At 50.5% G+C, this 17,392-nt stretch overlaps 2 protein-coding genes across 2 annotated transcripts in view; both read left to right on the forward strand.

Annotated features, from left to right (window-relative positions):
- The window catches only part of LOC119091309 (potassium voltage-gated channel protein Shaker), a gene marked incomplete in the record, with an annotated part of 94,053 nt that extends 81,849 nt beyond the window's left edge, over positions 1-12,204 (forward strand). Inside the window, 3 exon segments of the mRNA XM_037214016.1 lie at positions 859-1,049; positions 4,322-4,482; positions 8,476-12,204. Of these exon segments, the coding sequence (XP_037069911.1) occupies positions 859-1,049; positions 4,322-4,476 (346 nt within the window).
- Positions 12,205-15,362: 3,158 nt separating this feature from the next.
- LOC119091311 (tektin-3-like) lies at positions 15,363-17,157 on the forward strand. Its single transcript, XM_037214017.1, has one exon. The coding sequence runs from the start codon at positions 15,451-15,453 to the stop codon at positions 16,888-16,890; it is 1,440 nt and encodes a 479-aa protein (XP_037069912.1). The 5' UTR covers positions 15,363-15,450; the 3' UTR covers positions 16,891-17,157.
- Positions 17,158-17,392: the final 235 nt, after the last annotated feature.

Below are 17,392 nucleotides of genomic sequence, written 5' to 3' on the forward strand. Positions count from 1 at the left end.
TGAGAGAGAGAGAGAGAGGAGAGGAAGAGAGAGCGAGAGAGATGAGAGAGAGAGAGATAGAGAGAGAGAGAGAGAGAGAGAGAGAGAGAGAGAGAGAGAGAGAGAGAGAGAGAGAGAGAGAGAGAGAGAGAGAGAGAGAGAGAGAGAGAGAGAGAAGAGGAGATAGATATAGAAGAGAGAGATAGTATATATTATATATATATATATATATATATATATATACTATATATATATATATATATATATATATATAAATTTGTATAATGCTATATAAGATATGTCGCGTAGGCTGCTGTCTTGCTGATGTCCGCTGTTGCCACACGATATTGCGTATCATTATTTAAGAGAAGACTGGCGAGTTCTGAACTATGACGGTCAGACGCCGCAGAATACGTCCAGTGGAACTATTTCTGAGCGAGCGGCCGGCACTTCAAGTGACTTTTCGTTTGCCACTGGTGCCATGATCGGCACGCTCGCCTTAGCCTCGTAGATAGGGTAGTTCTTACGTCAGTAGCTTAGTGGCTTAACTCCAGCCGGGCACTCCTACCACGGAGCCCGCATGTTATTATCAGCGCGGCTAATGCGCAGTATTTTTTGATAGCGTGTTTTAGCGTGTGCAAAGGGAATAAAGGTCAGGAAGGAAATTTGTCATTTTAACATTTCACTGGAACTATTATTTTTTGGATTGAGAGAGCATTGGGGAGCGCTGTCATAGCATGCAAGAGCATGGTTCTATGAATAATCTGGTACGTGTTTGTCACAAAGATATCTGTAAGTGTTGCAGATGGCAATGCACAGGCCCTGTCCGTGTCATCGATGTGCGCACAGGATGGAAGAATGGTCCTCTTCTGCTTACAGACCTGTCGGTGTCTGGGGAAAGATTGTCGGCTCGCTGTGCGCCATTGCTGGCGTGCTGACCATAGCGCTTCCAGTGCCGGTGATCGTCTCCAACTTCAACTACTTCTACCATCGCGAGACCGACCAAGAGGAAATGCAGTCCTGCAATTTCAACCATGTCACCAGCTGTCCTTACCTGCCTGGCACTGTGGGTGAGTGGTGCATCAAAGCCTGTGTAAGCATGCGCAGGCGTTGTGACTATTCGTCGTCTGTCTCTGGACACAGCCAGGCAGCGGTTGGCATTCGGCGCGATGTCTCCATCTGCTTTTTTAACGAGATGGGGCGCATGGCGAGCCGTTCTCACTTCGTCTATCAGGACAAAGACCGCTGGCAGACCCAGACGTGCCCAAGTATACCGGGTGTCCAGACCAGTTCTGCAGTGGAATCACCGCGACGTAAAGCAGACGCAGTGCCGGACTTTGTTGTGCCCAACAGCCAAGCCGTGAACAACAAGTCTGAAATGTGATTCTCCGACGGCTGCCATGGTTCCAGCGATATCATAATGATTTTGAACCATTTGTTTTCCATCCTCCCCACATCCCATTGTTTACCGACAACGTTGTCGCCTCTTGGCACAGGGCAAAACCAGTGCCGTCACGATAACAACAAGAACTTTCTTGTATAACGACATAGCAGATTTTGTAAAATGGACATAGATGTGCTATCAAGGTGCCTTCGGCAGAGTGACACGAGCGAAATGATAACGCGCGACAGACAAATGAGGCCAGCTCACTTTGGGAATCCATGCAAATAGGTCAGCGAATCACCACACGAAGATGTCCGTCCTACATAAGTTTGGTAGACGGGGAGGTCAACCGCATGGCGTCCACAAGGAAATTCAGAAATGCATTGGTCGAAAATTTTCCTTTAGCCCTTGCTACGCCGAAGAACCTCAGTCAACCGCGAAGATAAATTTCATGATATTTGGGTTTTCGGGACGGGGGGGGGGGGGCTTCGACTACGGCGATTATCTTGCCTCATATGCTTTCATTTGAGATTATTTACGTGCACAATGATTGCTACCAGGATGTTGCGAGGAGCCAAATATGTTCGGTGGAAATGTTTTAGACCACTAAGAGTGCATGTCTGCAGGGTTAGTCTGTCTCGACCTCTATCCGGTCCCGATCCCATCACAGTATTTCGAAACCGGCTGTCAAAAAGTCGACATCGGCCGCTTTTCGGTCTATTACTGGTGTCGTTATGGGCTTGACAGTGCCTGTTGTGTTCGCGCAGTGACTCATTAGACGACAGAGTTACCTGCACCAGCAGTTGTCAACTCTTTTTAAATTTCTTTGGGTAGCGAGATCTGTCACCATTCCTTAGCACGCGCAAGGGTAGCTGGTTGAATACGACGCGGTTGGGTGGGGTAGGGCAAATCGATCCTCTAAGATCTAAAAAAATGAGAGAGCTAAAGACCCCAAGTTGACAGGAGAGGTAGGCCTGTATGTGAACTCATCTTTGGTAAATTGTTGTTCACTAGGTTGTGATCTTCGGGCAAAATAGGGTCGAACAAGGTCAGGCTCTGGATCTGTGGCCGAAGTGCTCTCAGATCTCCTCGCGCAACCGTCTTTAAGATAAATACCTTTGAAAGGAAAAGGTTATTTGCATCCATTTCAGATCAGTAATGTGAATTGACCTTTAGAACGTAAGAATGATCAGAAACCATCAATGTTATTTTGATATTTGACTGTACAATTGCGATCAAATACTACTCTATGTGCCATACTTCCCGAAACGAAAGATAAGTCAAGGTCATTTTAGGTCAGTAACTTTCCCTTACCTTGATGGAGTCGAAATGAGTAGTATTTGGATGTCCTTGTGGTTCAGAAATGCGAAATCAGCATTCAAAACTACCGTATGAAGGAAGTTGCCCCAACACAAAGTAGTTTGGTTTTGACGGCGATCTGATGTTTACACCTCACCCAGGACAATGGTCCTAACCAGTCGTAATTATCATTGCAATTGCCTGATTGGTTAAGGAACCATCTCAAACTTGTATGGCTTCGTCTAACACTCATTGGTCAAGCGCTCTGTCACGGCACGTGTCATCAATCGTGTTAGAAATGAGTTGAATAAAACCTAGTGCACGCCATTAGTGAATAATTTTAGGAATCGGCCTGGTGATGTTCACTTATCAAGGGTAGGCGACCTGCCCGGAGAGTGAACAACGCCAGCCGAACACGGCATCACCCTGACCGCAAAACTTAAGACTCACTTTTATCCGTGAGGAAAGACCAGAGGTTAAAATTGAATTGCCGCCATTGCCTGTTCTATAAGCCTCGCCTGCCTTCTTCGTCATGTCAACGCTACCGATGTGGAGTTGTGTCTGTTATACCATGAGTCATCTATGCCCGTGTCCGCGATGTATTCGTATGTTGAAATACGCGCTCTCATACCTGTCCAAACTATCATTTTGGCTTAGTGAGGTCTGAAAGGTGCTTAGCACGCATTAGTTAAAATCTCCAAAAGCTTTTTAAACCGTAGCCTTTTCCCTACCCTAAGCTGCCTGATGTAGTACTGTTACACGCTTGAGGAAGACAAACGGTAGCAAAACAACATTAATGTAGCATAGATCTTTCTTTTTTGCATGGTTACGAGGAAATCGTGATTCAGTGATCATCATTTTATTAGCATAATGTTTCTCGCAACAGCACTTAACGTATACCAACTAGCCAAAAACCCAGGGGTGTAACGCTTGTTAATTTAGATGGCGATCCTGTCGGGGTTCTTGACGTTGTGGTCTGCCTTGATGCGGAAAAATTAGTCATTTCCAGGTTGTTTAATGGTGTTGACAGACTGAAATTTAACGATTGTGGGAAATCAACACTTGCATGAAGCCATTCATGTTAACGTTATGATTGGATACTTGGAAAGATGGATCTTTTAAGTTTAAACTTATTAGTTCTCTGTTGTGTTGTTTTATTGGAGTGCCTTCCTGCGTTCTTGCTTTGACGTTACACACTTTTAGGGCAATAACCGAAATTCCTCTTTGTCTCCCCCACATTGCCATCCCCCCCCCCCCCCCCCAGTGTAACTGTCCTTGAAATAATTATGCATCTTAGCCAAACCCAGATGATTCAACCGGGTTGGATTTTGTGTTGGATTTATTATTGGCTGGATTTCCTGCCACCACGAAACGCCTCCCTGACGACGTTGACATCGACGAGAGGAGGGCAAGGGCGCGCAGAGGTTGTACCGGCGTGCCGAACATCTTTGTTATTGGTGTATAGGTATCTTGAAGACAAGCAGTCTGAACGACTCCTCCCCTAACAATTGACGGCTGCAGAGAAGTTTTAGGGAAGCAAGGTTAAGACAGACCCGTCCCGCGGCCTTGCGTGAATTGAAAGAACTGTATCGGTCGTTTTAGCCCACATTCATCGCTATTGCGCGCGTCTCGTGATTCATGAAAGTGTTTACTTTGCAGGCCAGCAAGTGAAAAAGGACTCGTTGTCGGAGTCTTCTTCAGAAGTCGATCTCGAGCAGGGTAACATGATGAGTCAAGAAATGTCCACCAAACTGAACTGTGCACCCAGGCACAACAACAATGTGAACGCCATTAGCATCGAGACGGACGTCTGACAATAGGTTAGCGCTGGCAGCGACTTTTTCAGCTCACAGAATGCCAGCGCCCAGCTGGTGCATCCCAATAGAGTGATGCATTATCTCCACCGCACAGTTAAAGCTTTGTGTCTTTGCCGGGGTTCTCCATCTTATTTTTCCCTGTTTGAAAATAAGCTTTATGAGAAGGGATGTCTGAGTAATGATATTCCTAATGTACTCGCCGCATCGGTGGATGTTCATGGTACATTATGAAGGCGCCTTAAAAGAACGGGACAGTGTGATTATTGCTGTCGCGAATCTTTTTGTACCAACGCTCGTTTTTTTTCTAATGTTATATAATGTCACACGGGGGCAGGGCCAACAGAACCCCTCGGTCCTGCAGACCCCGTGTTTCAGTCTCGTTCGTACCTATTTTGTATTCCGTCTCTTTCGGTCGTATCCTCCTCATTCGTATATACCGCACCGGGCGTGCGGCACCTCGCCATGCTGCCGGCCCCGTGCGGCCCACGCTGCCGGCCCCGTGCGGCCCTTGCTGCCGGCCCCGTGCGGCCCATGCTGCCGGCCCCGTGCGGCCCATGCTGCCGGCCCCGTGCGGCCCTTGCTGCCGGCCCCGTGCGGCCCTTGCTGCCGGCTCCGTGCGGCCCATGCTGCCGGCCCCGTGCGGCCCATGCTGCCGGCCCCGTGCGGCCCACGCTGCCGGCCCCGTGCGGCCCTTGTTGCATTTTCCGCCAGAGACCGCAAGTCGTGAGGGTAAAATTAAACCTCAAAATGTAGGACCAAGCCCAAAATTTGTCTATCATTCATTTTTGTCGTGTATCATGGAGTCGATTATATTCTTTACGTCACTACGCTTGTCGTGCTGAGAAACGTTCTACAAACCACACAACGACCAGTGTTCGTAACAAATTATTCCATCTTATGTGTGGTACGATGCTAGCACATGTCACTTGGTCGCATGGTGTGGCAAAAACAATATTTAGTTTGCATCTAGCATGAAAGCCGGCGCAGTTTGCCTGGAATAGTTGGTGAGGCACTTGTCACATTGTTTGCATTTTGTTTGTTACACTTGGCCGTTGGCTTGCGAAGGCGTTGACCGGAGTGAACTAAATACTAGAGTGCTGCTCAACATCTACTGTTTGATCTCGGGCGCTCCTTTTTTGAAAAAGTGCAATGCTCAGTTGATACACTTCTCAATTCGTCATCGTTTGATTACATCGTGGAACGTTTTTTTAGGACAACAGGGTCGCTGCCAGACTAGCCGTTTCAGCATTGTTACTATAACACGCGCCGGTGGCCGGCTGAATACCCTTGGCTTGGGTGGGAGGGTGGGGGTCAATTTGACAACGCCCCTGAGATCTCAAGAACTATGGGAGCCAAAAACACCAGATTCACAAGGTATGTTGATCTGTACGTGAACTCACTTAGGTCAAAGTTTGAGATTCCTAGGTCATGATCTTCGGGTCAAATAAGGTCAAACAAGGTCAAATTCTAACTTGGTCTCCAAAGTGCTCCCAGAACCTAGATAACTGTTTCTAAGCAAAAGGTCACATGCTCATTTAAGGTCGGTGACCTTGTTTGACCCTTTGAAGGTCATGGTGACCAAACTCATACAAGACTGCTCTGAGTTTTGCATTTGAATAAGCGACAAAGACCACGCTAGCCAGAATGTTCCTAAAAAACAAATGTTGACCTGGATCATTTCAGGTCAGTGACCTATTCTGACCTCTAAGCAGCCCATGGAATATTTGGAATACGGTTCCTGCCATCAGTAAATTCAAAATGAGCACCAGAAACTATCCCGTTGGTTTTGACCTTAGTCTGACCTTCATACCTGACCTTAGGCCAATTCAGTTTGCTGATTAAACTGTTGTGTTGCCTAAAAAATAATTTCAAAGATGTATGGCGTCGTCTGACATTTTGTTGTTGCATTAGATTGAACGATTCCTTAGAAATTGGCTTCGCTGAAACCATGGCCTGATTTTGATCTGCCATAGGTCAGCGACCTTACCAGTTACATGTAAATTTTTTCACCAAACGATCCGCTATTCAATTGTCTAAAGTTATGCCAAATTTGGCGCGGCTTCGCCATGCTGTTCAGAAACCATTCTGGAAAAACCTTCGGGGGGTCGATTTGACCCCCACCCGAGCGCGTGATAATGGGCGGGTTGTCTCACTTGCAGTACTTCACTGTGGCGCAAAGTCGCTTCTTTGCATTTTTTTGTGGGGGCGTTATTTTTAGCTTCCTTAATGCCTGGCTGATGCCCGTCATAATATCCCATATGCCCGTATTATGAGAACTGAATAAAACGCGGTAAGATAGCTGAAAGCCAGCTGCTGTCCGTCCAAGCGGCGGCTCGTGCTGATGTACACCACACAAATATGTCAATGGTCATATCTGTCTTGACCTTCAACACAGTTTGGGTTTTTGAGAGGTCGGAAGCCGTCTGGTGTCGCCACAATTAAACCAAAGCATAGTCATGGGTAGGTTAACACGCGCTCGGCTGGGGGATCAAATTGACCCCCCCCCCCGAAGGTTTTTCCAGAAAGTTTTTTTCGAACGGCGCGGCGTAGCCGCGCCAAATTTGGCATAGGTGTAGACACTTAAATAGCGGATGGTTTGACATCACAAATTTAGGTGTACCTTGTAAGGTCACTGACCTACGGCAGGTCAAATTCAGGCCATGGTTTCAGCGAAGGCAATTTCTAGGGAATCCTTCAATCTGATCTAACAACGGAATGTTAGACGAAGCCAGACATCTTCGAGATGCTTTCTTAGGCAACACAACACTTGAATGAGCAAATTACATTGACCTTAGGTCAGGTATGAAGGTCACATCAAGGTCAAAAACAGCCTGTTTTGTTACTGTAGGGCTTGCTGCATAGGTATAGTTTCTGGTGCTCATTTCGAATTCATTGACAGCAGAAACCGCGTTATACATCTTCCATAGGCTTCTTAGAGGTCAGAATAGGTCATTGACCTAAAATGACTCAGCTCGAAATTTCGTTTTAGGAACGTACTGCCTAGCGTAATCTTTGTCGCTTAGTCAAATGCAAAACTCAAAGCAATCTCGCATGGTTTTGGTCACCTTGGCCTTCAAAAGGTCAACAAGGTCACTTACCTTGAATAAGCATGTGATCTTTTGCTCAGGAACGGTTTATAGGTCCTGGGGACACTAAGGAGACCAAGCTGGAACTTGACCTTGTTTGACCTTTTTGACCCGAAGGTCATGACCTAGGAACCTAAAACTTTGACGTAAGTGAGTTCACGTACAGGTCAACACAACCCGTAAATTTTAAAATTTTGTATCTTTAGCTTCCTTAGTTCCCGAGATCTCAGGGGGGTCATATTGACCTCCACCCGAGCAAAGGGTATCTAGCCGGCCACCCAGGCGCGTGTTAACGGACACAGCAGCTTGAACCAATACTGAACGAAATATTTGTTCTCGATGGTGAGTGGCTAGTGCGTAGCATCAGCTGTTTAATTTAAGGCAAATACAAGGACAGTTGAGGGATTCTTTCTTGAGCTATTTGGTAACCTTTTTGCCACGAACTTCATCTTCAAGTTGTAATTCATTCTGCAGAGCTCTGGCCTCAGAGCCCAGTGTGTGGTGAGTACCACGTTGTGGGATTTCATCATGGCAGCGTGTTATCCCGTGGTGAAGACAGAGTTCGGAAGCCAACATTTCAGATGTTTGGGATGTCCCCGGACTGAAAAGCTGCACTTCGGAACTTTTCTCCTTTCCTTTTTTGCACCTTCCTGTTCAGTCAAGGAATCATCAAAATATAGGTTGTTGGGGTTGACCCAATCCATTAATTATGTCCTCAAAAGCCGTCATCTATTTTATTTGATCCTGTGTCAGCTATAAGCAACCATAGCTTTTATCGATTTTGACATTCCCTCACTCTGGTACCATTGACTTTCATACAGGTCGTTGTCCATTCAGGGCTCGCCGCCTTTTGAAAGTACCGCTCCCACTGCGAGACTTGTCGTTGACGGCCACTTGTGCCTTTTTCCAGACGCCAACGTCTGTTTCGCCGGACGAAACGGAGCCAAGTGCCAAGCTTCCTGTTCAGCTCAATGTACGCCGGACTCGGCAGCGGCCGGGGCAGCGGCGGCCGTGGCGCGCTGGGCCGGCGTCGGCTCCCGCCGGCCGTCTCACCGCTGGGACCAGCAGGGGCCGGGCCGCCACCTTCCACCCCTGTGATACGGGCTGGCTGGACATGCGCCTGCCGCCGCCTCTCTCCAGTGATAGAGCTGGCGAGCCGGCCGCGGCCGTGGCTGAGCCGCCGCACCACTCGGCGGCCCCAAACGCTGCCTTTGTTGCGACCGGTTCACTCGCGTGGCATGCTACTTGTCCTTAATTCGTCTCGTCAGATCGGCGTTCGTGCTGCGCGCAGCCGCTTCCAGTGTGCTCGTGCTGAGTGGTCAGGTGACTGGATGGTCAGGTGACTGAGTGGTCAGGTGACTGCATGTCTGCTCACGCCCACTGCGTGCCAAACCGATGTGTGGTCGTGTTGGGCGGCCGTCGCCAGCGGCCGCAGCAGACTCGCCCGTCGGCACCCGCCCCCCGACCCCGCTCAAACCTGCCGCCCTCGCCTATCTACTGGATTTTGTTTGTGCCCATCTGAGCGCCCTCGACTGGAGATCAGCGGCGGCGGAGCTGGAAGACGACGGGGCGGCCGCTCCTGACAACCTGACACCGTGCGGCAACACTTGGCAGGGCCACATCACATACACTCACTGCCCTTGCTGAGAGGCGTGTCAGACACGCCCGACGTCAGCTGACGTGATCACGTGACAGCACCTGATAGGAGCACCTGACAGGAGCACCTGACGGAGCATCTGACAGGAGCATCTGACAGGAGCACCTGACGGGAGCACCTGACGGAGAATCTGAAAGGAGCATCTGACAGGAGCACCTGACAGGAGCACCTGACAGGAGCACCTGACAGGAGCACCTGACAGGCACACCCCACAGGCTCACCTGACCCGGGTACTCCGCCCTGCCAGGGACACCTGACAAAAGGCGACTCACCGCTATATCGACAGAGGCGTGTGGCAGAGGAGAGGGAAGCCTGACACACGCGATCTGGAGGTGTTCCGTGGCGTCCCACCGCTCCGACCCCGCACACCTGCCTTACCTTTGTGTTGACAATCGGCCCTTTGCTGTGGTGCCCAGCGGTGGCACGGTTTACGCAGGTGATGTATAGTGAGACAGAGTGTGCTGCCAGGTGTTGGGTGTGGCAGCTAGTCCAATTTTACTAGTCTATGTCCGGTATTAAATTGTTCGCCATTGACGCTGGCAAGCTTCGATCTCTTGAATTGTTCTTGCGTAATCAACTAGAGAACAACCTAACGGACATTTTTATATTGCATTTCTTATGTCACTGTACATAGTGTTGTAAAATGTACATAGACGATGTCTGCAGTTATTTACATTGCCATTGTTACGTGGGTGGCATGCCCGCATTGTTGATCTTTATCTATCTATCTCCGATTCTCTTTGACCGGCCTCGCTGTCTGGGTACGGGGGCCGCTGTGTGCTCTCTCCTAGTTGTTCAATATCGCTCGGTCCACGCCGGCCTTCGGCTGCCTTTGGTCCGCGGCTGACAGGTTCGTCATCACATGTCATTGCTGTACCTGACTGGGGCCGGCTAGCGACACTTCTACCCCCACTGACCTAGCCTCATGCTCCGCCGGGTCAAGGAGGTCGGCAGCCTGAGCAGGTATGTCTGATGGCGCCAGGTGCTAAGAGTAAATCACAGAAATTCCGGATTTTCCTCAAGCGATTGGTTCAAATGCATCCCGTTGAACCGCCTTCAGCAGGACGAGCGGCAGTCGGAGCGAAGCTGTGTAAATCCGTCACTTATGAAATCCTCGCTCACTTCTCTCACTCGGTACCGCAAATGCCGCTGGCACCCAGCCAGGTTCAAGTGTGGTGCTCCAATCTCATAATCAACTCGTGAGGCGCCAACGGCGTTGTTGATGCGCGCCAGTTGTTATGCATCTCTCCTGTCTTCTGCAGTCGGCCCGCCTGGCCGTTATTTCTGCTCTGCTGCGTTGCTCTGCGTGCGCACTTCCCGGCCGCTGGCTCCCGGTAGGCAGGCGACTCCCCTGGGACATTGGACTGGACCGCTCCCTGACCTTTTCACCCCTGGCAGCACGCTCTCCTCCAGTGCCCTGCTGGCCCCAGTGGTCCAGTCCCGCTCCAGCTCTCGTCTGGAGCACATGCCGTGCCCTGAAGGGAAAGATCGGAGGGAGAGAATAACGCTGTGTGACCAGCTCACCGTGGTGCGTCTCGCACTATCCATCCAGCTTCTCGTGGTATGGGCGCAGGCTACCACCCTCTGTTTTAGACGGAACTTTGCACCGAGAGGGCCTTAACATGCACATGAAAAGAGCCTTGATACAATGGACGCTAATAATCTGCCAGTGTGGATTTGGATACTGCGGATGTAGCCATGTAACGTTCTAAAGCAATGGATGCGAATTCTAACAACAGAAAGCCGTGTGTGCGTGGCGACCGGGGGTGACGCAGTGACACCTGGCTGCCTATGAACGTTGCCAACGGGCTCCATTTCATGTCCGTCACATGGACGTCGCCATCCAGCGCTGAGTGCCATAAGAAGTAACGCCGAAGAAAACATGAACTTTTAACCTACCGCAACATGGCATTTTGAATAACCCTAAACCAGCCTCAACTGGCTAAGCCTCTTTGGCCGTCAATTTGCCAAGAGTTATAGCTCACTGTAGCACACATATAACCAAGGCTATGCTTGGCTGGGGTAGGCTGGTTTATCATATTCGGGCAGTTCGTCAGCGAATAACCCGTCTTTCTTGGAAACCCAGTGACGTTGTCAGAAATCGCACCAGATGACAATGTTCAGCTACGGCTGACCGGCTGACACCAGCCCGCATCACCCGAACTGCGTCACCGTCCCGGTCGCCGCTAGCCGAGGCTCGTGCGAGCGCGCATGAGGAGTTTTTTCTCTGGGATGCACCTACGTAAAGTTTCTATTGATCTGACAACACATAACTCCTGTTTGCAACCAGGCACCTTTAATTCCCCATGGTGCGGGATCTTTGAGGGAGACCCAGATCAAACGTGGGAAGCCTGCGCTGACCATACCGGGAATTGCCAAAACGATCCTGACATCCGTTGGGCCCGGCGGCGAGGCGACCGTAGCGTCACGCTGCCGCCAATGGCGCCTCGCCGCGGCCAGTCCGTCAACTACCAGCAGACCGCCGCCTCCCTTCCCGTTCGCTGCGGTCCGCCAGGCGGGACGAGGCCCCACAATCCACCACTGACCGGGCCAGCTGCAAACTCGCCACTCCCCCCTACCATATTATTGATCAAGAGCGCCAAACTCACAAGTGCACACGTGCGTATGTACTGTTGCATAGCCGTACTTTGTGAGCGGGTTGCAACAGTTGTTTTAACTCATTCGAAGTGCTTTAAGTGCCACTTCATCACGTGTGGACATTTGTTAACTGACGTTTTGCCCTCTCACGACTTCGTTTACTTATAAGCGTCAAACATTTGTCTTTCGGGTGAGTCTGGTCACGGACGGACAGCGAATTTTCCGGTGCCTTGCTCCTATGGTGGGGGCCGATCTCCCGGCGTTGGTTCGGCTCTTACATAGTCCATGGGACGCTTCAGCCATTTCTCCCTTGCGCATCTGTCCCAGCCTCCTCTGATCCAGGCATCAACTTGTTTGCCTCTTCATTGTCAATAAAGTATTTATATCAAGAACGGGCGTTTCCAGCACGGAACGGAGCACGCAATGACCAACAGGTCCAGTGCATCATGGTCAAAGACCAACACACGGCTTACAAAATCTGGACGGTCTCTAGGAGCCCGCCAGTGCAGAAAATATGATTGATTTACCCATCCGCAGCGTCGGGTCCCTAGCACGTACAATCCCGAGTTTAAAGCCCACCCTATCAGTCAGCGCCGCGGGACTGCCGTCCGCATATTGCATATCCCTGGCACTGCGAGTGACACAACGACCGCGACCTTGACGTGGGTGTGACCCGCAACATGTCAAGTCAGGTCAGTCCGGTCGATCAGTCAAGTCAGGTCAGTCAGGCCGATTAGTCAAGTCGTGTCAGTCAGGTCGATTAGTCAAGTCGGGTCAGTCAGGTCGATCAGTCAAGTCAGGTCAGTCAGGTCGATTAGTCAAGTCAGGTCAGTCAGGTCGATTAGTCAAGTCAGGTCGACAGGCACAGAGCGAAGAAATCAACGCCGAATAACACTCATCAAACTGAGCCCATCATCGCCTGATGTGGTCAATACCAAACCAGGGTTTCACTAGCTAATCAAGGGTTTGAACTGATCCTTCATAGCGTTTTGCTTTCCGCATGCGGGATATGGGTGGGCGGAGCGGAAGAGGCGGAGCGAGGTAGAAGTAAGAAGGGTTGCCTGACGGGGGTGGGCAAAATCGTGCATAACAAGGATATGGACCGTATATAATAAACATATCGAACGTGTTCAATAAAGACATGGAACGTGTACAATAAAGATACACAGATCATCAGTATTACGTTCTAGTACATGGTTTGCCAAATTTGGTCACAAAAAACGCAATTGGAAGGTTGGTTCCAGCTGAAAGGGGTCGGGACATTATCACTATCATTAACTAAATCGATAGTCTGCTGTCCAAGCGCTGCTCTGGAACTACATGTAGAGTAACTGGATAGCCACCAATCACTGCTCTTGAAATTCTGGCCTCGCATACAGGAAAATGTGTCCATTTCATCGCACCATGTCAAAGATCCCGGAGGAGGCGGTGATGGAGGGACGGAAGGTGGGAACAGCCCAGAAGTTATTGTATCCGGGTTTTGGTTATGAGGCCAAGTTGGAAAGAGCCTTTTTAGACAGAGGCAGTCGCCCCTGAGGCCGAGTGAAGAGAGATATGCAACAAACAGACAAAGAGACGGAATACGGAAAGACGGAGATATGGTCTTGAGACATGCGGACGGGGAACGGAGAGCCAGTCAGGTTCACCGAAGGACTGAGGTACCCAAAACATTGAGATGCAGGCAGCGGACAACGGAGATGCATGTAGACAGCACTACGAAGGGGCTATGACAAAGTACAGAGGTTAGTGATGACAGCCTGACGGGCGAAGAGACGTAATGCAACGAAGGCAAGGTCATTGGATTGCTAGATGGATCAAAGTGGGGATAAACAGACGGAGGGACAGAGCGGTGCATGGACCGGCAAATATGGAGAGAGTTGTGGGCAGGGGTGGGGTAGAGGAGAGACGGGGGGAGACAAGGAAGGAAGAGGAGCCAGATGACCCGGGAACCGGAAGGAAGAGGAGCCAGATGACCCGGGAACCGGAAGGAAGATGAGTCAGATGACCCCGGGGACCGGAAGGAAGAGGGGCCAGATGACCCCGGGGACCGGAAGGCGTTGCGAGGCGAGAGAGGCGGAAGAAAAGATTGAGAGGAACGGCGGTGAGGGGTGACGAAGCTGCTGGGTAAGGCTGGTGGGAGACAGGAAGACGGCGACACCCGGGAGATAGAATATCACACATGGACGGAGGAGTGGCTGAGAGACAGCACGCTCCGATCTCAGCCACCCCGACTCTCGACGCCGACAGATTGACAGAAGGATAACAACACTAAGGACTGACGGGGTCAGATCCAACGACAGATATTGAGATCGAGACAAAGTGTGGTGATGGTATGCATAGATCCACACACACTGATGAGTGTTGGGAGTCAGTCCCTTGACGAAGAACAGGCATACGAATAAACGAGTGAAGACGAGACAGAAAACAGGGGCAGAGAGCGTAGAGACGAGGATACGAACGTACGGATAAACTAAGAGAAAACGGACATCCAGAGAGCTTGATGGACCGTTGGTTACTTAGCAGTGGTTTGCAGACTGGTTGTTACTTTGGAGTGGCTTGCAGACCGATGGTTACTGAAGTGAGTAAAGAAAAACGTACAAAAAATAGTGATTAGCATGCCGTACAAGGCGAAAACCAAGTACAGCATGCTGTCGTAAATGGACTGCTCAGGTGCATCGCCCGCACATCGGACACGGATAGGCCGGCTCGAGGCGGGTCTGAGAGAACGCTGGTCATACGCACGGAGAATCCGACCGACAGGCTGGCGTTCTACGCTTACTGTCTTATCCCAAAAAGCCTGCTGATCCCGGAGCACAGCTGTAGGCATAACTGGACTGTTCCCCTCGCGAGACTGAGTGAAGTCCAAAGAACCCTGCTTCGAACATCACAGAACCCAGCCGGATTTGGCCCACTTTCTTTCAAAGTTGAGGCTGGGGCACAAGCTGGGGGAGGGGAGGGGGGAGAGGTCTGAAGCCTTCCAACTGAGCAGGCAACTACACCGCTGTATCTCAGCTTTACAATCATCCCACGTCCTATAAATCATCTTAGATGTGTTAAACAGGTCAGTGGAGGCGCGTTTCACGTCTAACGCTGAGCTTGACAGCATCCAACTTGTTTCAGATGTTATGATACGAGATGTGAAGTGATAACTCAGGCAGTCTCAGGTTCGGCATCACAGGCACTCTCAAGAGCACCTCAGATTTCGGCATCACGCGCATGTTGGCTCAAAATGCATTCCAGGAAACCTCGGGGAAAGGTAGTGTGTCTCTAAGGTATGCCCCCCCCCCCCCCCGTTTGGCTCGGGTTGAATTGTTTAAAATTACATTATTTTGGGTGCATATCTACAATAACTTTCGCGAAAACGATTTATTTAACAGTACATACGCTACAACAAATTATCGCACCATTTTTCCACGGAATGCAGTGTGTAGTTTTCTAAATGTTTGTCTTAGGTACGAGCTATGTCAGCAATTTTGCCACGTGCATTTCCTATATCACGCTTTGAATAGTCAGCGTTTTAAATTTATCAGCGTTTGCACCCAGCTTTGTTTTGTTCCACCTAGGACAACGGAATTTATTATTGAAGCCCAAATCTGAACTAAAAACGTAGTGTATATATCAGACGCTAAAATGACTACTACATATAAAACAGAAGTGAGACACATAGGTGATTGTAGATGCGGCGAGAGTGTGAGAACCCTGGGATCTGGCTCACCGTTCGATTATGCATATCGACCCAGCGTTGGTGCCGACAAGTACGCCCCCGGTGTTACGATACCGGGAAATGCGACCACCTTCTGGGAGCGAAGCGCTGTTGGCACTGCACAGCTTTGCCCTCCGATCCGGGCAACCGCTCAGAACTTGTCACACAGCAAATACACCGTCTCCGATTGGCAGCAAACAAATTTTGACAACTTGAACACCTCTGAAGGAAAACGTGTTGTTGGAGAACAAGTCAGAAGCGACTCGCTCCGGATAATGCGCGACACCGATTGCGTGGTGACATATGGCCAAAAAGAATCCACACAACGCCTCGGTGAGCGTATAGGCGACGTGAACTATTGGCGACATGAGGTGGTTCATGAGCTGGAAATGAACGTTGCAGAAACTGAAAAACTAGAAGAAACAAAGCGACAGGCGGAATGCCTTCTTCGGGAGGTGGAAAACCCGCTTAGAATAGTTCAAGAATGTCTCTACGCTCGTCAGCAGAGGATGGGCATAGATCAAGTGCACGACGACGTTGAAGTTGGATTAAACCGTGAAATTGATGTGATCAAATCTATTCAGGAACGCCTGTGTCGTCTACTGGAACGAATCGCGCAAGCTCTAAAGGAGCTGGCCGACGCCAGGCAGTGTCTGGAGCGCGACTCTCTCGACAAGTTCTCCGCCCTGCACATCGACCGGTACGCGCATGGCCTCAACAACACCTCGCCGGGCATCGCGCTGTATCCGGGCATCGAGAAGTCAGACCGCACCATGAGCACGCCCGAATCATGGATCGACTACACCATCCGGCTCGTGCAAAGGTCACAGAACGCGCGCGCCGAGAGCTCGCGCCTGCGCGCCGAGGCCAAGAACCTCATCAACACGTCCATCAACGAGCTGTGGCAGGCTTGGAACAACACAAACCAAGCGCTGAAGCAGCGCGTCCAGCAGACGCAAGACGCCAAGAACAAGATCCAGGTGGAGCTGTCGCGCCTGATCCAGGAGATCGCCGACCAGGAGAAGTACCGGCAGGCGCTGCAGAAGGCGCTGGCCGATAAGTGCCCGCCGCTCAAGGTGGCGCACACGCGGCTGGAGCGGCGCACGCACCGGCCTTGCATGGAGCTGTGCCGCGACAACGCCATGTTGCGCCTGCAGAGCGAGGTAGGCGACATCTATGGCTCAATAGAGCAGCTAAAGCAGAAGCTGGCCGACACGGAGGCGGCCATCGCCGCCTTGCTAGAGCAGAAACACGACATGGAGGACGAGCTCAGGATCAAGGCCAACACACTGCTCATCGACCGAGAGCGCGTGCTGGGCTCCCGCCGAGCATTCCCCATTGGCTCACTCATCACCAAATGCATTTAGAGGGTCTGATTGACACTCCACCTCGGACACAACGCTGGCAAGCGCAAAGTTGCCTTTCTCGGGTGAATACCGTGCTACAGCAGATGAGTAGGTCGTTTTATTTCTCGATGAAAGCGCACACCTCTCTACCAGTTTTCGCAACATGTTTTGTTCGAACCTACTGTGCAAATGTGTGTCTCGGCCGTGAATGGTCTGCTCGAAAAACTTTAAAAGTACAGAAAAGCTGGATTGTCCACGACCTTGCTGTAATAAAGAAATGCGCCGTTCGCTATCGCAGATGGCCTCGCAGCCAATACCAAACGCGCACTGTTCAAACGCAGCAGCGATGCCCCGACCTCAATCCAGGTCACCTTAACCCGCCACCACCAAAACGAACAAATACAACCAGCCGCCCAGTATAAGCGCATGTGTATTGGCCGTGCACGCATTGGCACTCATTAAATGTAACATTTCTCACGAATAAAACAATCAGCCGGTCGACAGCACTTGAAGGCCTGGTGAG

Source organism: Pollicipes pollicipes, unplaced genomic scaffold (assembly GCF_011947565.3).
Source record: "Pollicipes pollicipes isolate AB1234 unplaced genomic scaffold, Ppol_2.1 Scaffold_3447;HRSCAF=4054_pilon_pilon_pilon, whole genome shotgun sequence".
Lineage (NCBI taxonomy): Eukaryota > Metazoa > Arthropoda > Thecostraca > Pollicipedomorpha > Pollicipedidae > Pollicipes > Pollicipes pollicipes.

Coding starts and splice junctions, on each gene's coding strand:
- LOC119091311 (XM_037214017.1), top strand. CDS start 15,451: ATGACTACTACATATAAAACAGAAGTGAGACACATAGGTGATTGTAGA.